At 47.0% G+C, this 26,597-nt stretch overlaps 1 protein-coding gene across 2 annotated transcripts in view; it reads left to right on the top strand.

The window, feature by feature from the left end:
- Positions 1-26,597, top strand: part of LOC147718446 (rho GTPase-activating protein 20-like) — a 489,762-nt gene that overhangs the window by 440,709 nt on the left and 22,456 nt on the right. For both annotated transcript variants that reach the window (XM_086918365.1, XM_086918366.1), the window contains one exon: positions 9,258-9,378. In XM_086918365.1, coding sequence (XP_086774491.1) covers positions 9,258-9,378 — 121 coding nt within the window. The remainder of the gene's footprint in view (positions 1-9,257; positions 9,379-26,597) is intronic.

Consider the following 26,597-nt stretch of genomic DNA (forward strand, 5'->3'; position numbering starts at 1 on the left):
TAGTTTTTTTTGAAAATGAAAGAAAAACAAAAACAAATTGCAAATTGATACAAATCTACTAACTCAACAACTACACTAAAAAGATTACACAAATGCAAACTTTGAAACTGAACAATAAGACCAACCAGTTCACTTTACTACTCATTGATACTCCCAAAAATTATTTTGCGTGTGGTACAATCTATAACAAGCAGGTACACACAGCCCGGGGTTTGAAGGGCAGTCAGGGCAGTACATACGAACCTCCTTCCGCAAACCTCTTCGCCAACAGACTCTACATCTCCGACTGGGAAAGTCTTTTGAGGTTGTAGGAGGAATTTGACCAGGAAAATGGCGATCTTTCAATCTGGCAATATCCTCCACCACTCCAACTCTAGGAACACTTGCCTGTTCAACTAAAACAAGGCTGCCTATTACAGACTCCTGAAACTTTTCAAAAGTAATCTTTGACTGGGGACAAGATTTCTGGAACACAACAAAAGCATTAAAGGTTGCCAAGTGGAAAAGATGGATAGCCAGCTTCTTGTACCAAATGTAAGCCTTACGAAGAGCAGCATACGGTTCCAACCTCTGATCTACTCTGTCAACACCACCCATGTACTTATTGTAGTGCATTATGCACACAGGTTTGCGCACTTCTGCAACCTGACCCCAAACAGTCACCGGTTCAGTGCTTTCATCATGTATTGTAGTCAACATGTAGACATCTCTCCTGTCTGAAAACTTCACAGCTAGAAGCTCCTCACAACGCAATGCACTACACTGTCCCCGAGCAAGCTTCTGACACACAAGTTCTTTTGGGAAACCTTTACGGTTTGAGCGGATTGTGCCACAAGCAACAGTGTCCACTTTGCCCAATTTCCTGAACAACCGCACACCAGTGTAGAAGTTATCGACATACAAATGATGGCCTTTGTTAAAAAATCCACGACCAAGTTCCCACACAATTTTCTCAGTCACTCCAAAAGTCGACGGACAACCAGGGGGGTTAATCCTGGATTCCTTACCAGTGTACACCCTGAAATTAGAGACATATCCAGTCTCACTGTCACACAGCATATACAGTTTGATTCCATAGCGTGCCCTCTTACTAGGAATGTATTGCCGAAATACCAAGCGGCCTTTGAACAACAGCAAAGACTCGTCCACTGCAATTTCTTTCCCAGGATAAAAGATCTCAGAAAATCGATCAACGAAATGATCAATGACAGGCCGAATTTTGAAAAGACGGTCACAATCAGGGTGATCTCGTGGCAAAGCAAGACTATTGTCAACAAAATGCATCATCCGAAGCAGAAGCAAATACCGATCACGACTCATGACTGCCGGAAATATAGCTGTAGCCATCAAGGGACTAGTAGACCAATATGAAGCCATTGATGGTTTCCTAAGCAAGCCCATCAAAAAAAGTTAAACCCAAAAACTTTTTCATCTCCAAATTTGTGGGAGTCCACCGGGTAGCTCTAGCGTGGGGCTTAAGGCTGGCACTGTTCACCCTCAAAAAATTTTCAGCATACAAATTAGTCTGCTCTACAATCTCTGCCACAAACACATCATCCATAAACAACTTGAAAAAATCAATAGGCAAAAAGTTTTCTGTGTTCACCCTACACCCTGGAACACCAGTAAATTCAGGCAATGCCGGCTGCACCATGCCTGGTGCAACCCAGAGGTCAGAACTTTCAACATCAAGTCTTGCAGCCGCAGGCTGCCGCCCAGCTGCCTCTCGTCTTACTGCACCAACTGGAATACTAGCAACCCCAGGCTGCAGCCCAGATGTCTCTTGCCGCACTATTGGCACAGGAATGTCCTCCGCAACCACAGACACAACAATGTCCTCTGCAACCACAGGCGCAGCAATGTCCTCCGCAACCACAGGCACATCATCCACACCAAAAGTAGCTTCATCAGCACTCAGAGTGTCTTCATCATCAGATGAAGCCATGTGTAGAGAAAACTCACTACCTGAATCTTCACCTCCCACCTCTGGTTCAGAATCAGAGTCAGACTCTGGACCATGGTCAGAGGAAGAATCAAAAAGCAATCCAACAACTTGCTGAGCAGTAATCCGACGGCTAGCCATTATCCTTACAAATAAAGGAGTCTGCACAAACAACAACAACCCCAACACTGCGCAAAGTAAGATGAAAAATGTAAGCCTTTTTAAAAAAAAAACTAATTTAGAAAATATATACAATTCACTTACAAGACACAACTACACTCACCAGCACCTACTCTGCAAAGACACAGCAAAGGGGCAACGATATCCCACTAGAAAGAAGAAGAAAAACACTTACATCTACAGAAGGACACATCAAAAACAAATGCAAAACATGTTTTACAATCACAACAAACAGAAACCAAACATACTCGTATTTTACTACACACTTTTCAAAAAAATACAATCACAGTACAATTGAACAAAAAAGAGGTCTCTTACCAAACACATACAACTACAGAAACAGCAGAACAACAGAACCACCAGTAACGGAACCGCACACTGCAACACTCTAAAGAGAAAAAAAAAACAATACACATTAGAAGAAACAAAAACAACACACATTACAACAGGCTATGTCACAAATGGGGGGTCTGTCCCCAAGGGGGGGAGATTATAAATCATTATAAACGTGGGCCCCCTGGAAGCAACCCAACTGGAGGGCAGAGAGCCCAAATAAAGACACAGCAGAACATACTTTTGAAATGGGCACAAGGAAGCAACCCTTGGCCAAGGGGTCGCTCCCTATAAAGAAAAAACCCTGAAGTCTAGTGGGCTTTTCTATCCCCCCCCTGGATCCATAAACGGTAAAGTTGAGGGGGGGCAGAACAGTCTACAATATTTATAATGCCCCCTGGAAGCGACCCTTCCCCAAGGGGTCGCTTCCTTTTCAAAATACAAACAAATCCCTGGTGACTAGTGGGCTTTTCTGCCCCCCCCCCCCCCCCCCCCCGGGTGCAGATGGCCAATCTGCCCCAGGGGGGGCAGAAAAGTCTGAAAAATTATTTATCCCCCTAAGGAAGCGACCCTTGCCCAAGGGGTCGCTTCCTTTATAAATATACATTATTCCCTGGTGTCTAGTGGGCTTTTCTGCCCCCCCTGGGTCCAGATGCGGCCCAAAAAACGGCCAATCTGCCCCCAGGGGGGGCAGAAAAGTCTAAAAAAAATATTATAGCCACTAGGAAGCGACCCTTCCCCAAGGGGTCGCTTCCTTTTCAAATAAAAACAAATCCCTGGTGACTAGTGGGCTTTTCTGCTCCCCCTGGGTGCAGATCGGCCGAAAAAACGGCCGATCTGCCCCAGGGGGGGCAGAAAAGTCTGAAAAATATTGTATGCCCCTGAGGAAGCGACCCTTGCCCAAGGGGTCGCTTCCTTTATAAATAAAAATCAATCCCTGGTGTCTAGTGGGCTTTTCTGCCCCCCCCCCTGGGTCCAGATGCGGCCCAAAAAACGGCCGATCTGCCCCGGGGGGGGCAGAAAAGTCTGAAAAATTATTTGCCCCCAAAAGGAAGCGACCCTTGCCCAAGGGGTCGCTTCCGATTTCAAAAACAAAGTAATCCCTGGCTCTAGTGGGCTTTTCTGCCCACCCTGGGTGTAGATCGGCCAAAAAAACGGCCGATCTGTCCCAGGGGGGGCAGAAAAGTCTGATAAATTATTTAGCCCCAAAAGGAAGCGACCCTTGCCCAAGGGGTCGCTTCCTGCACAAAAATATCATGCCAAAATCACTCCCTGGTGTCTAGTGGGGCATTCCTGGTGCACGATCGCGACGCTGTGCGCGATCGTGCACCAGGAATGACCTGCATTGGGACATCAGGGGAGAGGAAATACAGTTTCCTCCCCCCCGATGCCTCAAGGCACCGAAAAACGGCCCCGCCGCCCCACCGGAGCACCAAACACGTACCTTGCTCCTGGACGCGCTGGAAACAAATGGCTTCCAGCGCGTCCAGCGCTTCCTGATGACGTCGGCGCGCGCTGTGCGCGCTGACGTCACCAGGAAGCGTGGGGGGGCCAGGGGGTGGCAGCGGAAGGTCTTCCGCTGCCACCCCTGCTAAAACAACGAAGATCCCTGCACAAGGGGGGGAGCGCCAGCGCTCCCCCCAGGGCTGTACTGATGACGGAGCGGTTCCGTCATCAGCACAGCCCAACCGATGCTGATGACGGAACCGCTCCGTCATCAGCATCGAAGGGGTTAAAAAAATCCCATCTCATTCCATCTCAAAGAAAGTCTTTCTTGTGAGCCCCACTGGACACCCATCTCGCTTAGGCTTTCGTCTCAAAAGAAAGACAACACAAGATCTGCAAGATGGCTCGCATATTGCAACAAAAAGAGCACGTTTCAGTTCGGATGTTCAAACCTTTCCAAGGGATGATCTCATCATGCATCCCTCTGATTCCCAACTGTCGTCTCCGAATGAGACCTCTACAAGAGGAACTCAACCTCCAATGGTTGCAGGTGTCGGGGTTCGATCAACGACATTATCCGTATAACTCCTCGTATGAGAGTAGTCTTTCACTGGTGGACTCAAGGAAAAAATTTGCAAGAGGGATGTGCATTCCTGGCGGAAGTACCAAATTTTAGCATCACTACGGATGCTTCCCTCGAAGGATGGGCTGCTCACCTTCAGGGAATGACTGTCAACGGAAAGTGGAATGTGCAACAAAGGAAGTGGCACATCAATCTCCTAGAGCTGCGAGACATTTTCTTGGCTTTGAAGTCCTTTCGAACAGTCATCAAAGGGTCCTCGGTTCTAATTCGGACCGACAATACAACAAGTATGCATTACTTAAACAAACAAGGCGGTACAAAATCGGCCCTTCTCTCCCAGCAAGCCCAGGAGATTTGGGATTGGGCTCTGGATCACAAAATCAATCTTTCAGCTTTTCATGTTCCAGGGATATCCAATGTACTAGCTGATTCTCTCAGCAGATCTGCAATATCCAATCACGAATGGGAGATCCATCAACCGACGCTGTATGTATATGTATGTATATGTATGTATATGTATGTATAGGCATTTATATAGCGCACTACTTACCCGGAGGGTCCCAAGGCGCTTCGACCGCTGCGAAACCCTTCCTGGCTTCCCTGAGAGATGGTCCCTTATTGGGTATCTCCAGGGTGAGACCAGGCATCCCCGGCGGTCTGGTGGGGCCGTTAGTGAAGATGAGGCAAGCTAATGCCCAGAGTTGCCGAGTGTGATCGCTGATCAGAGTGGGCACTGAGGCGAGAGAATTATCGAGTCCGCTGACCCTGGTCCAGAAACCTGCCGCGCCGGGAATCGAACCCTGGTCCCGGGCCGTCCTCTGCTCTCGGGTCTGCCGCCTCTAACCAGTGAGCTACACTACACGCTGGACCAAGTCTTTCGGGAGTGGGGTCACCCCGATCTGGACCTGTTTGCAACGATTCAAAACTGCAAATGCCCTCACTTTGCAAGCTGGCTTCCCCACAAGGACTCAGGCGGGGATGCGCTTTCGATGAATTGGTCTCAGATAAATGCATATGCCTTTCCTCCGATACCAATGGTTCCCAGAGTCATCCGCAAAATGAAGAGACAGCCGTGTTGCCTCATTCTCATTACTCCCAGATGGCCTTGCCAATACTGGTTCACTGAACTTCTCCTCCTTTCGGAGTGCGATCCCATTCAGTTTCCACGAATACCGAACCTTCTGACCATTCAAGGGGGTCAAATTTGTCACCCGGACCCAGCCTCCTTGAAATTAGCAGCTTGTCTCCTCAACACATTGAGTTTGCACATTTAGATATCCCTGCGGATTGTCAAGAGGGTTTAGCCAATGCTAGAGCACCTGCCACGATTAAGACATACAAGCTCAAATGGAAGAGATTCTGTGCCTGGTGTCACTCTTCCAATTTACATCCAGTTCATGCCAAGCCAGAACAGATCTTGCCGTTCTCTCTTCATTTGGCTAGATCGGGTTTGTATCATTTCACGCTGAAAGTATTTTTGGCATTCATTTCGAGATTCCGTCAGGATTGCTCTAACTCTCTTTATTCTGCTAGAATAATTCAGCAATTTTTTAAAGGACTATTCCGAATGTTTCCTCCTATTCGACGTCCACCTCCATCCTGGTACTTCAATGTGGTGCTCGCTCAGCTCATGCGTCACCCCTTTGAACCTATTCATAAAGTGGATCTCAAGTTCCTTTCATGGAAGGTTTCTCTACTTTTAGCGCTGACGTCAGCAAGAAGGGTCAGCAACATTCAGGCGTTCACGAACAAGTCTCCTTTCTTACAATTCACTTCAAATTCAGTGGTGCTTCGTACCAATCCAAGCTTCATGCCTAAGGTTCCCTCAGACTTTCATCTTAATGAACCAGTAAATCTAATGAAATTTTTTCCAAATCCGCAAACAGCGGCAGAAAGACCTTTGCGTTCCCTAGACATCAGGAGATGTCTCAAATTCTATCTCCAAAGAACTGCAACAATGCGGAAAACAGATCAGCCATTCGTAGCATATGGAAGGCTACGTCAAGGTTACGCTGTGTCCAAACAGACTATAACCCGTTGGATGTCTTCAACGATTAGTCTGTGTCATCAACAGGTGGGTAGGCCTCTACGCTCTGTGCCAAGAGCACATTCTACAAGAGTGGTCTCCTCTTCCACTGCTCTCTTTGCTGGTGTGCCTCTTCATCAGATCTGCAGAGCAGCAACCTGGTCCAGCAGGCACACGTTTACCAAACATTACTGTTTGGACACTGCAAGTGATACAGTTATGTCAGTGGGACGTGCAGTTCTCCGCAATCTTTTCAAATAAGGTGAGCCTCTGTTCTCCCTCCTCCACTATGCTCTTTTAAGATGCTTATTTTTACATTGTATTCTCTTTTGCCAAGTATGCATTTGTAAGCACTATTGTATTTGTATATGTTTGGATTCTGTTTCTGCTGCATTGAGATGCATGTTTACATATATACTGTGAAACAAAGAGCGTTTAACAAGCATTATGGTTTGTACTGCTATCTACTCTGATTCAGGCATGTGAATCTATGAAAGACACCCCAATACTGGAGAAGAACAATAGTTACTTACCTGTAATCTGTGGTTATCCAGTATTAGTGTCTTTCATAGATTCACATGCACCCGCCCACCTCCCCTCAGAGGCTCCTTAGGTTATGAGGTTGGCATCACTCCTGTGCGAGAAAATCTGAGAGCCTGAACCTCTGGGGAGGCCATTCTGGTGGGTGCTGTCGCCTGATTGGCTGCAGTTTGGACTATACAAAATGACTATGATAGTCATGAGTGTGGAAGTTTTTACTCTTGTAGCTTAGGGCTACTTTACTTCCTGATTGGTTATTACGAAGGTTTTTAGTTATTATGTGCATATTATTGCTTTTTTATGTACCATCGGACTCCCACTCCGACGACTGGTAATGATTCAGGCATGTGAATCTATGAAAAACACCAATACAGGAGAACCACAGATTACAGGTAAGTAACTATTGTTCATCAGAGGTTCTACAATAATCATGATGAATTGTGTACGGAAATACAAATGTATATCAAGTGTAAATAGCATTGTTAAGATGGCTGCCTGTCACCAAGCGTGAACAAGGCGAGAGCTGAAACGCGTTGTCTTGCAGCCGCATTAAATCTCTGCTGCAACACTAACCTCTGTGTCCGTGATAATTTCTTTACTGGATGGTATTGAAGTGCTATATATATATATATGTGTGTTCTTCTTCTAAATTGGTCTCAGATTTATTCTTTGAGTGTGTGTCCATTTATTGCCTCTGTGAGTGCAACAAATGCTTAGCACTACCCTCTGATAAGCCTAACTGCTCGCCCACACCACCACAAAAGAGAGCGTTAGTATTATCTACTTTTGCCTCTGTAAACCAATTGGGGACCCACTCAACTCTGCACAGTGTAGTTAGTTTTAGTTCACTATATAGAGAGACAGTTTCCTACAGTCTGGGTAGTGTTAGAGGTAGGATTATGCTGGGTTCAGGTTAGTGATTAGGGTCATGGATAAGATTAGGTTAAGACTTAAGACAAGTTTGTTATTGCAAAGTCGGACTAGACATCAAGGTTAGTATCAGAGCTGTTGTGAAATAGTTAAGATAGGGCTTAATGAATACATTTAGCTAATCTTAAAGGTGGGTTAGTAATATGGTCCAGTTTAGGGTTAGGTATGAAAATGTGTTAATAATACACACTGGAGGCAAGTTCTTGAGGCTGAGGTGATGGAAAGAAGTGGCAATATGGTGTTGAAACAATACATCAGAAAAATGTGCATGCGCAACACAGATTAAGATAATTAGGACGACAGTGTGGAAGTCACTTGTAAACGTGAACAATTACCCGAAGGTGTCAAGGCGCTGGGGGCCTCAGGAAGATTAAGTGAACTATTGCCCAGAGTCACATGATGCTGGGCTGATCTGCCAGCGGCTCAGGGGATCAAACCGCGAGTCCCCGGTTCCGGAAGTTAGTCGCCCTGGCCGCTGTGCCACACCTAAAAGAGGCTGATCCCACCATGATCCAGGAGAATCTAATCTCTTTTAGGGTGCATGTGGGTGGTCATAAAATGTCCATATATGTATTTCTCATGATAGTCCAGTATAAGGCACTTACTGTTTATCCTGTTGATACATCTCTAGAGGATCATAGAGCACGTGCCGATGGAACCCTCCTTTGTTGCTGTACCAGTCAGTAGAACCCTTTGGATAGTACAGAAGGAAATATAGGGCCTTTTTTAAATTCTGCTGGACAGGATACTCTATCACACATGTGGCAGATACCCTATCTGCCGTATTACAAGTGCATTATAGCAAATGATACTTGTACTACAGCAGACAGGATATCTGTCACATTTGTGATGGAGTGTCAGATCCAGCAACCTCTATATAGGTCCCTAAACTCTAAATAAGAATTTAGATTACAGAAGGCAAATCAACTAGAGAATAGTACAGGAAGACTCTTTTTAAAAATAAAAAAGGTGTGGACGTAATTGGACTCTTCAGCAGACAACAAATATGCTTTGGTGGTGAAAATATCTGAATGATGAGGAGATCCTCAGAATTGAGCCCTGTGCACAGAAAGGGCTGTAACAACCACTGTGCAATCCCTATATTGTGAGTAAGCCTGTAGCTAGCTGGCTGGCCACCTCTGAGTTGCATCAACCATTGTTATTTCACTCAGAAATCTGTCTTGTGCGTTTAGGGAAATGTTAATTGTCACTAGGCTGTTAAACTCTCAGTGTTGGCATACACCTACCCTTATCTAACAATTGTGTGCATCCAATAGGTGGCCATATTGGTACAGTTTCTGATTGAACATTCCCAACAAATCTTCGGGGATGAAAGCCTGTTGTTCTTCGGAAGGACTGATGAGGAGGAAGAATCGCGAAGCTCCGAAGATTTAGCAGGTATGCTCTTAGTGAAATTTAGATTTTTATTAAAGGTGGGCGGAACTCACAGAGTTTCACTCCACAGAATTAGACGGAGTTACGTAAAAACTCAATGAGAGTCCACAGAGTTCCGTCAACAAGCAAAAAATAAGCAAATCATGCTATTATTTAGCGCTGGCAGCTGGAAAATCAGCAGAAATGGCACCATGCGGTGCGCGGGAGCGCGTGGCCATTCAAGTTGATTTTACTGCCACGCAGGTAGAAAATCTTCTCAAACAGCAGCAAATCTGCTTGAGAATCAGCCCTCTGACCACTACTGCCCTAGACCGCCAGCATTAGAAAATCTCACTAAGGGATGCCGAAAGCATTTCTGGAGCCTTGTGGGAAAAAAAGTCCGCCATGTGCCGATTGGAGACATTTGACCAGTCTCGTAGCTAGGGGGGGGAAGAGGGGGGGCGGTCCGCCACAGGCGGCACTGCTTGGGAGCGGCACTGGTGACCCGTTGCAGCCGCGGCCGCATTTATAATTTATTTGGGGACACAGTGTCCCCAAATAAATTATAAAAGCCGCCGCAACGGGTCACCAGTGCCGCGCGCGCGGCCCAGTTATGTACAGTGCTGCTGCCAAAATTGCCGCTGCGATGACATCCCGCATAACCGCATTAGTGTTTGCTTTCCTGCTGCCTTGACTGTTGGTGGTGGTGGTCGTGGTTCGTCCCATCCTCCAGGGCCGTCAATCTTGTAGCGCACGAGTCCTACCAATGACGGCCCTGGGCTACATGATTTTGGCCAGCCCTCGCAATTCGAGAACGTTACGTAGCTGTGACGCATCACCACTACGAGCTCGAGTTGTGAGGATTCAATTGTGGCCTGGGGCAGTAAGTGGCTGGGCGATTTGCTGGCTCTGGAGTTTGGCTGCTGCAGTCAGAGCAGCAGAACTTAAAGTGATTAGGTGAATGAAGTTCGAACTTCAAGTTCGAACCAACCACCCCTGCCTGCCATAGAGTAGAGACCCTGGAGCGACTGAGGTAAGAGGGGAGCAACAGGAGCTCAGCTACCTAAACGTAGAGTGGTGGGCGGCTGAGTGGCTCATCATGCATAACTGCCAAGGTTTCAGATTCTAATGAGTGACATTTTAATAATTTTTTTCAGTGTAATTATGAGTGACATGTCTATGGCAATGAGTGACATTTTCTGGTGAGCAAAATCAAGGAACGAACCTCAGGGAAACATATAAATATCAGACATTGCACGTTTGTTATTATACATACATATATTTATCAATATTAACAGACTGCAACAGATGCAGACAACTACAAAAAAAAGTGTTACTGTTACACCCCCACTCAAATGTACATATTTATCGACATCACAAGCATGATGAACTGGGCGGATCTCCCAGGATTTTAACCAGTGGCCTGCTGGTGGAACAGATTTTGAAGGCGCGCATAGTGAACTCCTTGGCTGCTTCTGTGTCAACATGTATATTTTATTTATTTCACTGATTGAGTGGCAATATATTTGCAAATATGCTTTTTGCATCCTAATTAAACACTGTTTTGCAGTTAGTATCTGATGGCAGAAGGAGTGTGAGAGAAAACTGCTTCCCTATGAAGACCTGACCCTTGTATGTAACTGACTGACTGACTGATCTTTGGCAGCTACATTATGGGATAAGCTGGTTGGGTGAAGAAACACTGTGAGAGGGAGGGGTAAGTAACCAGTGCTGGTAGGTGAAGCAATACAGGGGTAAGAAGAAGCAAGGATCAGGGGGCAACACTGAGGGGAGGAAGTAACAGGATGAGTGGGTACGGAAAAAAGGAGGCCTACCGGAGAGAGAAAATAACGATGGGAGAAGAAACCAACAAAAGAATGAACAACATGGGGGGGGGAGAAGCTCTAAGGCAAAAAAAGAACAGGGGATAAGCACACAGACAGGGGGGAGAATAACACAAGGTAGACAGTAGAAAAGGAGGAATATGGAGAAGGAGGGGGTAAGAGATAGTATGAGTGCGGGTGGGCATTTCACAGAATCACACAGCACCACTGAGAGGGAAAAAAGGCGACATGGACAGGATATGGGAGACGGCCTGAAAACACAAGCACTCATATGGAGTTCTTGAGCACAAAGAAAAAGCAGCTCCAAAAACCGGAGCTCTGAATGGACACAAGTTCTTCATCGTGCCTAACACAAGAAGAGGACATGATGCCCTGATGCCTTGACAAATGGATACGAAGGAAATGAGGGCTGTAGCTAACAAATGGTAAGCTAAAGGGGAGGGGGTGTAAGACCACTGACTGTAAACAAAATGTCTCAGAGAGACAGTGCATGTGCCGTCAGCCAGGTCTAGAGGCTCAGTGGACTAATGCGTCCACTGTAGGGACTTGTGTTCAACCTCATAGTCACAGGTTCAAATCCCGGCAGGTTCACTCAGCTTTTCATCCTCCTGAGGTCAATAAAATGAGTACCAATAAGTTGGGTAACAATAAACATCTCTCATTCAGTGTATTCAGTAGAAACACCCTGACCCCCTAGCCCTGCTCAGGAGGTCCCACAAGGCCCAAAAAAAGATTTTCTTTTAAACAAATCACGGGGTACGCATACGTACGCGTACCTCGTGAAAAACCTTGGTCTGCTTTTTTCATATTAGCCCCCGGGGGGACCAAATCCCGGGGGCATAGTGAAAAAGAAGTGTGGGGGGCCCCAATCCCCCCACACTGCCCCGGGGACCGCCACCCCCGGGGCAAAGTAATTATATTAGCGGGGGCACACGGGCCCGCAGCCCCGGGGACCGCCACTCCCGGGGCTTGTATTTGTATGTTGGGGGCCTCTAAGGCCCCCCACACGCCACGGGGACCACCACCTCCCCGGGACTCTAATATGTAAAATAGGGGGGGCCGTGACGGACCCCTTACCCCCGGGGACCACCACCCCCGGAGCTTTTAACAGGTGGGAGGGGGGCCGAGCGGCCCCCCTTCTGGAGCATGTGATGGCCCTGGGGACGCCATTCCCCAGGGCCGGCTCCTGCAGTGTCCCGGGGGGGCCTACCCCTGGGACACTGCTGTTTGCTATGGTAAGGCGGGAGCCTCGCGGCTCCCGTCCTACCTTAGCAAAATGCTTTGATTTTTGAAAGAGAGAGCAGGAAACCTGCTCTCTCTTTCAAAAATCGAAGCGTATTGCTTTTCTGCATGGGGAGAAGCATGTTAGCTGCTCCCCAAGCAGAAAAGCAGGAAGCGGGGAGCCGGCAGGGACCGTGGGGGGCTTGGGGACACCCCCACGGTCCCCAACGGAGAGGGCAGGCCCCGGGGGATGGGGTCCCCACGGGCCATAAGTTGCCAAGGAGGGGGGCCACGCGGCCCCCTCCACCATTGATATAAAACATTTTTTTAAAAAGGCAGGCCCCAAGGGATGGGGTCCCCGGGGCCTTAAGGGGGCAGCTGCACAAAAAAATTAATTTAAATATTGCCCATGCCCCGGGGATGGGGTCCCCGGGGCCGGAATTGGCCACGGGAGGGGGGCCACGCGGCCCCCTTTCTGTAAAAAATTTTTTTTAAAAAGAATTGGGGGCAGGCCCTGGGGATGTGGTCCCCAGGGCCAAAAGAAAAAGAAGGGGGGGGGGCTACACAGCCCCCCTTCTTAAAAGTATATGTATTATTTTTAAACGGGATCGGGAGGAGGCCACGCCCCCTCCCTGCACCTCTCTTCAAACGTGCCCCCTGGCGCGTTTGCAGAGGTGGAACTAATTCCACTTGCATACTGGGGGTCCCTGGTGGCCAACTAGCCCACCAGGAGCCTCTAGTATGTGCAAGGGGGCTCCCTTGCGGAGAGGTGTAATGAGACCACACCACCTCTCTGCAAGGGGAATTAGTTCCCCCTCTGTAAAAACGCCTGGGCGCCCCCTTCCATTACCTTTGAGCAAAATATTCCTGTAAATTCTGCCGAACTACGAATTCCGATTTACTCACCTGTTATCACAAGAAACGTCAGTGCTGCAACTTTGAGCGTACTACTGATCCTGAAAAGTAATTCTAACCATACTTACAGTTACTTGAATTTCTATCCATAGGATATCATTGCCTGATATATAAAATATATATAAATAAAAAAAATATTAAAAAAAATATGTTACAATTTCAATATTTTAAAAAATATATATTTTTCAAATTATATAAACAATATGTAATGTAATTTAAAAAATAAAATATCTAAAAATAAATAATTCAAAATAATGTAGTAAATCAGTATAAAAAAATATAACAATTAATACATTTTAAAATTATCATTTACAAAACCTTTGAAATTCACTGAAAAAACCATCGGTTTCAGCCACGTTATACTTAGGAATTAGCATTTAAAAAAACCTTAGAAATTCACTGATAAAACCATAGGTTTTATCGGTAATATACTGATTTGTTGCCTTCTGGATTTTGGATCTAAAGAGGGGGGTTTGAAAGTACCAGGTACTTATCCCACCCACTCGTGACTGACATGGTTGATCTAATTCGTAATGGACACAGCTTGGGAAATGGTCTGAGATTCCACAGGCCAGGTGATGGGCATCCAGAAAGTGGGGTGCCTGATGGACCAGGGTAAAGAGCGTATCTATGTGTGACAAACTCCCCTGCGCACCAAGAGAGATACTTGTACTGCTGCGAATTGGGGTTAAGGCTACTCCAGGTATCCTGTAGGCCCATAGCAGACAAGAAATCTTCCAGTACTGTGCTTGCTTGGTCCTGTGGTTGCGAGGGCATATGGTCAAGCGTTGAGGACAAAGCCGCATTGCAATCCTCCCTATCACTACTCTACCCTTCGGAAGATTTAAAAGCAATGCCCCCAGTTCCAGCAGCACCAGGGACTTCTGCCTGGGAGGGATATGTATCTAAATGATATTGAAGGGTTAGCCTTCCCAGCAGTCAGAGGCAGCCATCAGGCCTCCCTCTGGGTCATGCATGTTTTTGTGTTCGTAAAGCGAAAGAAAGTACCCATCAAAATACCAACTCCCCTAGAGTAGCCAGAGAGTGCAATTCATTTATTCCCCTATCCATTGAGTGTGCCATAGTGTGTACCCTGGATATGTTTTTCTTGTAAGAATACTACCTTTGGTGCATGTCGCTTCAAGTGTTGGAGAACTATTCCTCTCTTCATTCTGTCCCAAGTCCATTTACGTTCCAGGAAAGTATCTTGAACCTTTTATTTCTACTCAGGGGTGGTGTGGTGTCTGACCTTCTTATTCCACTTCATCTCAGCCCTACTGTCAGCAGTATACACAGCGACAATCAGGAGCTTATACCAAATCTACTCCAAGAGGTAAAGGAGGTCGTCAGGGGAAAGACAACACCCGACGACAATGACAACCTTCTACTTAGATCGTATGCTCCCCTGGGTGGAAAGATTGCTCATTATCTTCACAATTGGCAAAAAATAACTACGGACCAATGGGTCCTCAACATTATTCAGTTCAGCCACACTAGAATTTCTACAGATCCCTCCTTGTACGCCACCAACGCATCAGAAGGTCAATCATTTGGATCAAATCCAGAAGGAGATTCGGACAATGCTCCGAAAGGGAGCAATAGAGCCGGTGCCGAACTCCCAAAAAGGACAGGGATTTTACTCCCGATTTCTTCTAGTCAGAAAAAACATCCTCCAATGGCGTCCTATTCTGGATCTCAGATCCCTGAACACCTATCTCAAGAAGCAGTCTTTCAGGATGGCTTCTCTCCAGGACATCCTTCTACTATTGAACCCGCGGATCATATGACCCCTTTCGACCTGCAGGATGCATACTTTCATGTCCCCATCAATCCTTCCCACAGGCGGTACCTTCAGTTCCTGGTAACCGGAAACATTACCAATTCAAGGTACTGCCATTCGGCCTGAAATCAGCCCCAAGAGTGTTCACAAAATGCCTGGCTCCAGTGGCGGCGGTGTTAAGGAAGCAAAAACATCAAGTATTTCCTTACCTAAATGACTGGTTAGTCAAAGCACCATCAGAAGCACTAGCTAGGACTTCAACAAGGACTTGAATAGACTTGTTCGCCAAACTGGGTTTGACTCTTCTCGAGAAAAAATCATCCCTTCGACCAACGAAACAGATCACTTTTTTGGGAGCAATATTAGACACAGAGGAAAAAAAAGCGTTAGCCTCAAAAGAAAGACAGCTAAAGATTGTGTCTCACTTCCAGAATTTTCTAAAAAGAAAGTATATTTCAGCACGCAGATTCAAATTATTACTGGGAATAATGTCATCTTGCATTCCCCTCGTGCCGTACTGCAGACTAAGAATGCACCCATTGCAGGAGCAGCTCGATCTACAATGGCGTCAGGCGGAGGGATCCTTAGAGGATGTGGTCCAAGTAACACCGGTTATGGTGCAAGCAGCAGCATGGTGGACAAAGGATCGAAATGTCTCTCAGGGTCTCTCATTCCTTACAGCTCCAGCCCCATTGGTAGTGACTACAGATGCGTCCTTAGAAGGGTGGGGAGCGTTCCTTCAAGACCTCCAAGTCAGTGGTCGTTGGAAGTTGCACAAACAACAATTGCACATAAACTTGCTGGAACTCAGGGCAGTACGCTTCGCATTGCTGGCTTTCCTGCCAAGGATAAGAGGTTCGTCGGTGTTGATAAGAACGGTCAACATGACTGCAATGCACTACTTAAACAAACAGGGAGGAACAAGATCTCTCTCCCTCTCTGAGGAAGCCCAGAAAATTTCGGAATGGGCCATACAACAAGGGATATCCATGTCAGCAGAACACCTCCCAGGGGATCAGAACACCCAAGCGGATACTCTCAGCAGGCTCAAATCATCCTGCCACGAGTGGGAGTTGGACCGGGAGTCCTGGACAACATTTTTCAAAGATGGGGAAAACCAACAGTAGACCTCTTCGCCACAAGGGAGAAAAGAAATGCTGGTTCTTCTCAAGCTGGCTGCCCCAGTGGGGGTCCTGGGGGAATGCATTTTCGATGGCATGGTCCGGTGTCTTAACCTACGCTTTTCCTTCGATTCCCCTCCTGCCGCGAGTACTTGTGAAGATCAAGAAAGAACCGTGCAGGCTGATCCTGATAGCCCAATGGTGGCCCAGGCAACACTGGTTCACAGAGCTTCTGCTGCTGACGGAGGACCAACCAGTTCGCCTCCAAACGATGCCATCACTTCTGCCAGTGTCCCAGGGACAAGTGCTTTATCCGGACCCGAAATCCTTCCGCTTAGCAGCCTTTCTCCTGAGCACTGTGAGTTTCACCATTTGAATATTTCAACAGAATGTAGAAACATCCTCTTAAAAGCCAGGGCGGATAGTACAAACAAAACCATCCTTTTCTCTTGTTTGCAAAGACACATTTTTTGTATTTTGCTATGATTGATGGTATTCATGTTGCATTACATGATGAGGAAATGTAAAAAACAAATGTGCTTTGTGATATCACTGCTCGCTATTCTGATTCAGGCATGTGAATCTATGAAAGCTCTAATACTGGAGTAAGAAAACAAGTTACTTACCTGTAACTGTAGTTCTCCATTATTGGAAGCTTTCATAGATTCACATGCACTCACCCTCCTCCCCTAAGAGGCTCACCTTGGATTTAGCATGAAAGGTGTTTTTTAGGCACAAGTACGCGAAAATCTGAGGGGCAAAAGGTTCTCTCAGGAGTGTTCTAGAGGGTGAGGAGCTCTGATTGGTTCAGGGAAAAGTTTGGAACTTTTTACATAACAAAGGCTATGGGTTGCAAAAGGTAAATGCGCCTAGGCCTCTTTTCAGTTTGCTATACTGCTAAGCATTGCTTTTTTATGTGCCGGAGACTCCTCTCTCGACGACCGGGAATGATTCAAGCATGTGAATCTATGAAAGCTTCCAATACTGGAGAACTACAGTTACAGGTAAGTAACTTGTTTTCATCCCACTCTGGTGTCTACCGTAGTCCCCGGATCATGGCATACACCCCCCGGAACCATACCGCCAAAGACTCCAATACCAATGCAAACAGCAGATGGGATAGAGGGCATCCCTGCCTCGTTCCCTTCAGCAGCACAAGTATTCTGGACATATTCCCATTCGCCTGTGCCAAGGGCTCCAAATACAAAAGTTTGATCCATTTAAAACATTTTGTCTCAAGACCCAGTCTTTCCAGTACTGCATATAGGAATGGCCCCTCCACCGCATCAAATGCCATATGGGCGACTAGGGATACCACCAGCGCTTCTAACCTGATGGTCGCAGCTCTACCTATTACCCCATGCAAATGTCTAAGATTGAGTGCCGTATTTCCCCCTAGCATAAAGCCCAACTGATCAGGATGGACCAAAGAATGCATCACTGGGGTCAGATGGGTTGCCAGCAGTTTAGTCAGGATTTTAACTTCTGCATTCAAAAGAGGGATCGACCTAGATAAGCTGAATTCACAAGGGGGTTTACCCACCTTCTGAATCACTACTATGTTAGCTATTCTTTGGTCTCTCGAAAGTCTCCCATTGTCACAGCTTTCATTAAACATATGTTGTAATAGGTGTGTTAGTTTACTGACTGTTGACTTGTACAACTCAATTGGCAGGCCATTGGGGCCGCCAGCCTTGCCGGATCTAAGGTCCCTAATCGCTTGGGCTGTCTCAGTTTCTGTCAGGTCCTGCTTCAGGAGGTCCCTATCCCCCGAGGCAAGTCGGGTAGCTGGAGTGTGGCCATCAATTCCAGCGAATCTGCGATTGAAGTGCTGGAACCCGGAGTGAAAAGGTGCTCATAGTGGTCCACAAACGCGTTAGCTATTTGTCCCCTTCCCAGGACTCTGACTCTATCACCTCCCTTAACCTCATGTGCCTATGTTGAGGCCACTGTCTTTTTATCTAGCCATGCCAGCAGTTTACCTGCTCTAGTACATACCTCCTAAAGGTTATGTTGTTTTGCCCGATTTCTGTCTTTCGATGCTCCTTCAGCCACCACCCTAAACTCGACCCATTTGAGCACCAGATGATGTCTCACTTGATCTTCATTGTCAGTGATCAGGAGGGTCTCCAGTTCATTGATGTCCCATTCCCACGTATCTAGCAGCAGGCACTTGTGCTTTTTTCACCCACCATTAATGAGATGCCCTGTCCTTTGATCCCTGCTTTATACGCTTCTCAGAGGATACATGCTGAATCTACTGTTCCTGTATTTTCGGTAATATACTGATTTGTTGCCTTCTGGATTTTGGATCTAAAGAGGGGGGTTTGAAAGTATCAGGGACTTATCCCACCCACTCGTGACTGACATGGTTCATCTAATTCGTAATGGACACAGCTTGGGAAATGGTCTGAGATTCCACAGGCCAGGTGATGGGCATCCAGAAAGTGGGGTGCCTGATGGACCAGGGTAAAGAGCGTATCTATGTGTGACAAACTCCCCTGCACACCAAGAGATACTTGTACTGCTGCAAATTGGGGTTAAGGCTACTGCAGGTATCCTGTAGGCCCATAGCAGACAAGAAATCTCTCAGTACTGTGCTTGCTTGGTCCTGTGGTTGCAAGGGCATACGGTCAAGCGTCGAGGACAAAGCCGCATTGCAATCCCCCCTATCACTACTCTACCCTTCGGGAGATTTAAAAGCAATGCCCCCAGTTCCAGCAGCACCAGGGACTTCTGCCTGGGAGGGATATGTATCTAAATGATATTGAAGGGTTAGCCTTCCCAGCAGTCAGAGGCAGCCATCAGGCCTTTCTACTCTGGGGATCTGTCTGTTGCAGCGCCATGAAACCGCTGGTGAAAGTGCGCTATATAAATATTTTTAAACTCAAACTCAAACTCAGGCCTCCCTCTGGGTCATGCATGTTTTTTGTGTTCGTAAAGCGAAAGAAAGTACCTATCAAAATACCAACTCCCCTAGAGTAGCCAGAGAGTGCAATTCATTTGTACCCTGGATATGTTTTTCTTGTAAGAATACTACCTTTGGTACATGTCGCTTCAAGTGTTGGAGAACTATTCCTCTCTTCATTCTGTCCCAAGTCCATTTATGTTCCAGGAAAGTATCTTGAACCTTTTATTTCTACTCAGGGGTGGTGTGGTGTCTGACCTTCTTAGACTGTCTAAGGGCAAGTACCCCTTCTGATCAGTTTGTAGAGCTGTCATAGGCATGGAAAGTCCTAGAAAGAAGATGGAGGAGAGATTTTACCCCTGAAAGAAAGCTCGCACATAGGGAAGCCTTACGTAAATACAGGGAGGAAATTAGGAAAGCCCAGTCACGCTACTATGAGGAAAAAATCCAACAGGCCACCAACTCCCCCAAAGAGACGTTTGCTATTATAAATAGTCTCCTCAAACGCCCAGTCGCCCAGGACCCAGCGGACCCTCTTGGAACCCGCTGCGAAAACCAGGCCGAGTTCTTTGCTAAACAAATTCGGAACATTCTTAAAACCCTCCCCCTATTGATCCTCCAGTGACACCGCACACAGCCCCCCCTTCCTCCACTACTAACCTCCTAGATCATTTCCCCCCTCTATCCCCTGAGGTGCTTCTATCACTCCTGCCCTCAGTAAAGAGCGGCTCACCCAGCGACCCGGTGCCCATGAACATTCTAGCCAAAGTTGGTGCCACCGTCTGTCCTATAATCACTGATACCATCAACGCCTCCCTCTACTCAGGAGTAGTCCCCCCCCTATGGAAGGGAGCAAGAAACCCCACCTCAATCTCTCTGACCTGGGCAACTACCGACCAATCTCACTCCTTCCAGGAATCTCAAAAATCGCAGAGAATATGCCTCACAAACAGGCTACCGCCCTGGTCAGAGCACAGAGACCGCTTTGCTGGCGGTTGTGGAGGAAAGCAGGAGACTTCTAGACGCAGGAGGAGCGGCTGCCATAATCCTTTTAGACTTAAACGCAGCCTTCGACACGGTGAATCCCCAAGTTTTAATTCACCAGTTGAGTGAGCTGGGCATTGCCGGCACCGTCCTGAGCTGGTTGTGCTCCTTCCTGGTCATCGAAGATGGCATGACCTCCACCCCTCGCCCTCTCCAGTGCGGCGTCCCACAAGGCTCGTCGCTCAGCCCGACTCTCTTTAACGGCTATATGGCCCCACTAGCATCCATTGTAGCCACGTTTGGATCCGTATGGTTACATACGCCGACGACACCCAACTGGTGGTAGCCCTAAATCAATCCACCCCGCATTTTACCACCCTAAAATCCTGCCTCACTGCTGGATGGGATCCTCCCACTTCAAACTAAATTGTGGAAAGACTGAGGTCATGACCCTAGGCAATTTTGACAATTCCTTACTCAAAACCATCTGGCTAGCATGTATGGGCCCAGTCCCCGTCCCTAAGCCAAAAATAAAGAGCCTGGGCATCTGGCTAGACAACAAACTTACCTTCCAAACACAAGCCTCTAAAACGGTGGCAACCTGTTTTGGCCTCATAAGAACAGCCAGAAAAGTCGTTCCCCCTGCTTCCTCCCAAGCCAAGAAAACCATGGTCCAGTCTATCATTCTCTCCAGATTGGACTATGGTAACGCACTTTATCTGGGTGCCCCCACCTCGGTCATCAAGGTGGGGGCACCTGGGGTCATCCAGAACTACGCAGCCAGATTGCTCACTGGAACCCCCAATCTCGCCTCAGCCAAACCCGCCCTGCGCCTCCTCCACTGGCTGCCCGTGAAAGAGAGAATCAGCTTCAAGTCACTCTGCCTGGTCCATAAATCGGATGTATGTCGTTACAACGCAATGTTTTACATCGCAGTACTTTACGACGCATGTTTTACAACGCAAGTCGTTACCACGACTTGCCTTGTTGGGGGCTGGATAGTGAATAGTTTAATTTACTATTTCAACTCCAGTCCCCGTGGATAGTAGGGAAGGAGTTAGATAGTAAATTAAACTATTTACTATCCTGGAGCGCCCCCCAGCGCAATTTGTTGTTACAACTTGCGTTGTAAAAGTTGCGTCGTAAGGGAACTGCGGTGTAACATCCGCGTTGTAAAGGATGTTCCCCCCATAAATCCCTCCAGGGCAAAGGCCCCCCCTGTTCTCAGCCATACTCCACCCCTATAAGGCCAGGAGGCAACTGCGTTCAGACAGTCTTCTTCTCCTCGCCACTCCAAGAATTAAACGAGCCAGAAGTGGCGGCAGACTATTTTCCATGAACGCAGGCAGACTGTGGAATGCCCTCCCCATACATCTTCGAAACCAACCCAGTCACAACATCTTCAGGAAGCAGCTGAAAACCCTCCTCTGCCCTTAATATTTCCCCCCTGTTCTGTCCACTAACTGAGTAGCCCTGCCTAGCGCTGGGAGGGCTCAGGTAGCCGCGAGCTCTATAAATATCCTTTCATTCATTCATTTATTCATTCATGGGACTGGTCCCTGTCAACCTAGGGCAGAGGTCTTCAAACTTTATTGCTCTGAGCCCCCCTAAGAAAAATATTTTAATGTCAGGCCCCCCTCCAAAACTTTACCGCAAGGATTGGTTGAGCGGGAGGGAAAGGGCTGCACGCAGGAGGCATGGCTCATGAGATCATTTCAGGAGTACTTTGTCTATTGCTCATTAACCACACTAAATATGAGACTTATGAAACAGCAAATGAATCAAACAAAAACAGATATTGACCAAAAATACTGCCCCCTATAATTGAGGTGTTGTGAGCCCCTTGCACTACTGATCCTCAACTCAACTACACTTGCTGCACAAATGGTAACTTCAGTCCTGAGTATGTGGCTATCTCCTCTGCCTCTTATACCCCTTCGCCACCATACCGGACCATCGCACTAATCTTGAAACAGACCCTTTCAGAAAAAAAGAGCTCCCAGATGTTGTCTTCCTTTACCTGCAATGGTGCCCTTTGTCCTAATGTCAGAAAATAAGCTCCTTTGCACCTTTTTTTTAAAATTGAGACATTCTTAATTGTGATGCAGTGGGCAGCTCTGTCCCGAGCCCCTGTGCTGCTGAACCTGCTTCACTAATGTTAGCTACTGCCTTGTAAAGAGGGCAGTCTCCTGGCCTTTATTAAAAACATGTCTCCCATCTAGGCACACACCCTCTCTGCCGTTTCATGTATTTGGGTGTTACATTGGTACTGATGAGGTATAATATTTCACCTGACAGTGTTACCGTGACTGAAAATGAGAAAAAAATGAAATAAAGCTAAGCACAAAATGTGTCAGATTATGCTGCATAATTTACCTTTTCTTATTGCATAATATAATCAACCTGTTGCATAATTTGGTCCTCTCTTGCCACATTATTCCAGTGGCCCTGCTTAATGCGTCAAAGTGACAAAGATTTTTCTTTTTTAGAGGTAATGTAGGGGTGTGATCTTATACTAATAAAAAGGCTTACATTTGGAACAGTCTGATCACTAAAAGCTATATTTTGTAGGAACATGTTTTTATTTCAAACACTGCCTCATTTTTCAGCAGCCTATGTTAGTCTGTGTGTAATTCAGGGTTAAAATAATAACTTACATATTCACAGTCCTTTCAGTCACACTCTGGGACCTCGCAGCACTATTAGTACAAAGTTCCCCATTTGGTAAACTAGGGTTCATTGAATCTGTTTGCTCATTATTTTATATGCTAGACAACGAAAAAACAAAATGCTCAGACTATTTAGTTCTTTTCTTTTAGCCAACTTCTTGACACTCGGTGACCTCCCTTCACAGCGCTCCGAGCTGCGTGTAAAGGAAGACAGGAAATGCAAATGAATAATGTAGCAGTTCCAGGTCATCTTCAATTACATGTAATTGAAGAGGCATTGGCGCCCCCCCTGGAAACCATCCACGGACCCCCAGGGGGGCGCGCCCCACAGTTTGAAGACCTCTGACCTAGGGATATAGGAACAGGTGGGTGCGTGGGGCAGTTAACCAGTTAACCAGGTAGCAAGTCGTCAGTCCTCGTCTATTATTGGAACAATTAACATGAGTGGCAAAAACGTAGTCAAGCAATACAAACCCATTACCAAACTAATCCCCCCTCCCTGCCCTACGGGTTTTAAACTGTTTGCCTCCTCAACTATGTAGAGCGCCTTTATGCCCCAAACACATTTTGAACATTTGGGGAGCGATAACCTCGTCTCCCATCCTCCGCCACCCCACCACCTTAAGATCATTGCTTCACTGCCAGCTGTGACTGTGTCTCACAGAATGTCCAGTCACATCAAATTTTCCATAGTTTCTGTAGCATTGTAGTCTTCTCTGAAAGCCTCAAAACATGTGAGTCCCAGGGATACCATCCTCGGCGTGTGTTCTGCAGTGTCTCCATTTCTAGATTTGTGCTCGTAATGGTGCCCTGGAGTCATTCATATTGGTAGATCGACACCTCCTCGTTCTTGTCTACCCACCCGTTCCATGGCAGTGTTTCCTGGAGGCCCCCCTTGATGTGTCCCAGACTTCCTGTGGCCCTTCCCCCAAGCAACTGTTCGCCATCCCTTCAGCCAGGACCACAGAGAAGTATTTTGACATGCCTTTGGGTTGGAGATGATTAAGTATTAGGTCCTGCACAAACAGGTTGACTGCCGGGCCCTCTGCTCTCTCTAATATCCCAAAGATGCGGACATTGTTAAGTCTGCAGCGACCCTCTGCATCTTCCCCATTCTATTTTCCAACACTTGTTTCAGTTCTTTCAGTTCTCCAACTTGGATTCGGAGTTGTTTGGTCTCGGTTTGGAGCATAGTGGTGGATTCTTCATTTACTCCAGTATTGGAACTTTCATAGATTCCCATAGCTTGTATCATTCCCCGTCGTCGGGATGGGAGTCCCCGGTAAATCGGTAAATAAAAAATACCATAGAAATAGGTACAAAAAAAGAAAAAGTCCTAGGCCTCATCTCATTTTGTAGCATATCCACCTCTTTTTGTAAAAGAGACCAAATAAATTTGCAGCCAATCAGAACAGCCTCACCCCATAGAAACTTCCTGAGCATCAGATTTTCTACCGCACGTTGTGCAAGGGTGTCTCCACTGAGCTCTGCTCAGTTTTTTTCTTCCACAACAACTTTTTTCATCTCAACTCTTCAAAAATCTTCATCATGTCTGACAAGAAGAAGAAAGCCCTTTTCAAGACTTGCGCCACCTGCTCCAAAAAGAGACTTTATGAGTAGGACAAACATAAAGACTGTATTTATTGTTTGTATCTGGACCATAAAGCTACTGTCTGCAAGATCTGTCGGACCTTCTCAACTAATACCTTGCAGGACCGTGAGGGACGTCTGCTCACTTGGCTTCAGGAATTAAAGTCACAAAAGGATCCTGTTTCAAGTGACAGTGATGATGCCTCATCTGCGACTTCGCCGAGGAGATCACAAAAAAGGGTAGGTCTTTGCCTTCTACTTCTTCAGACCCCCCTTCCAAAGCCTTACTAAAGACCTCCAATAGGTCTGACAGGCGTAGTCCCATCAAATCTCCTCACCGAGGTGTAAAGGAGAGGGAAGGACTTGCTGTTGATGTGGCACCTGTGAAGAAGACAAGCCATGGGTCTTCTGCTTCTTCTCCGCCTTCTCAGAACGTTAAAAAAACAAGCTTCTGTCCCGCCTGAGGGGAAGCTGACAGAAACGTTCGCTCATTCGACGACGACAGCATTAATACCGTTGATGATGGCTTAAAAAATCTTACCGGCGTCAACTTCGGCTCCATCAACGGGCTCGTCAACGAGAGTTTCTTCTTAGGCATAGGCTTCGTCAGCGATGACTTCAACGACGACACCACACACAGAGGTACATTTTATTCTGTTGTCGACGTCTACTTTGGCAACTTCCACGTCGCCGAGGATGACAACGGTGATGGTGTTGATGGCGACAGTTTCCAGCCTTATAGTGATGACGGTCTCGACGATCGTCCCGAAGACGGTGGCTCTTTCCTCGTCGACAGTTCAAGCATCGCCGTCGACGACCTCGTCGACGATTCAAAATGTAGCAATTTCTATACGGAGACGTCGCATTACTCCGGAAATTACTTCTCCAAGAAAAGTGACACCCCTGCCTCCTGCTTTTCTTTTGGAAGAGGAGTTTTCCGAGGACGACGACGGTCCTTATGGTGATGCAGATAGCCCATCTCAGCTGCATGTTAAATATCAGGACTCGGACTCTGAGGAGTATTACATGGAGCAGCAACAGTATGTGCCACAATCCAGAGCTCGAGATCAATATCAGCAGGACATGGTCTGCATTCCCTCATCACAGACCTGCAATTCATTCTTTCGGATTACAGGAAGCGATTTCTAACTCAGTCCTCTGGCCAAGAAACAGGGCAAGTGCCTCAAACTCCACTGGCTCGTCCGGGTACACCTCAGCCTCCTCAGATTCCAATGCCGGAGTTACCGGAGCCTCAGCAGAATGTGGTCACAGTCCAGGACGGCACATCTGATGATGACCAAGGCACTATACCGATTCCTGACCCGGACAGGGAATTGGATGACTACATTATTCCGGACCATACCTCTCCTGTTCCTGATCAGGTGGATTCTCCTCCAGTTGATATTGGAGGCTTTCACAATTTAATGGAGACGGCTTCTAAACGTTTCGCTCTGCCCATTTCATCAGTGCAGTCGGAATGTTTTTGTATGACTTCGAAGAACCATACAGGAAGTCGGTTCGCTCTATCCCTATCGTGGGCCATGTCTGGGATGAGGGGATAAAAGTTATGAAGTCACCGGCCACTGTCATGCCCGTGCTTCCTCGTCTGGAAAAGAAGTACAAAGCTCCGGATGATAGCCCCACTTGTCTAGTAAGTCAACCAAAACCTGATTCTGTGATTTCACAAGCGGCCCAGAGAAAATCAAAAAATCTGGCGGCACCTCTTACCACGCCACCTGATAAAGAGGGAAGACGGTTGGATAATGCTTGGAAGAGGTTCTCTTCCATGTCCAGCCTCCTGGTCAGAGCGGCCAATGCCTTGGCTATTCTTGGACGGTATGATCCCCAGATGTGGTGTGATCTGTCTCCGTATCTGGAGCAGCTGCCCGAAGAAGCTAAAGCGGAAGACAAAAAGATCTTACAGGAGGGAGAAAGAACATCTGAAATAATTGACTGCGCAATGGACATTGCCACTACATCGTTCCACTCTCTCGCAGGGGCAGCAGTCCTTTGACGACAAGGCTGGCTTTGTGCCACTTGGTTCCGGCCAGAAGTCCAGAACAAGATCCTTGATCTTCCCTTCGACGGTGAAATGCTCTTTGGGAAGCACATTGATGATGCACGGCAAGACATAAAGAAAGATTGGGACTCTTCAATACCGCAAGGTTCCTTTTCGTGGAGCGAGAGGTAGAGGTTTTTCATCATACAGAG

Source organism: Lissotriton vulgaris, chromosome 4_1, assembly GCF_964263255.1.
Source record: "Lissotriton vulgaris chromosome 4_1, aLisVul1.2, whole genome shotgun sequence".
NCBI classification, from domain to species: domain Eukaryota; kingdom Metazoa; phylum Chordata; class Amphibia; order Caudata; family Salamandridae; genus Lissotriton; species Lissotriton vulgaris.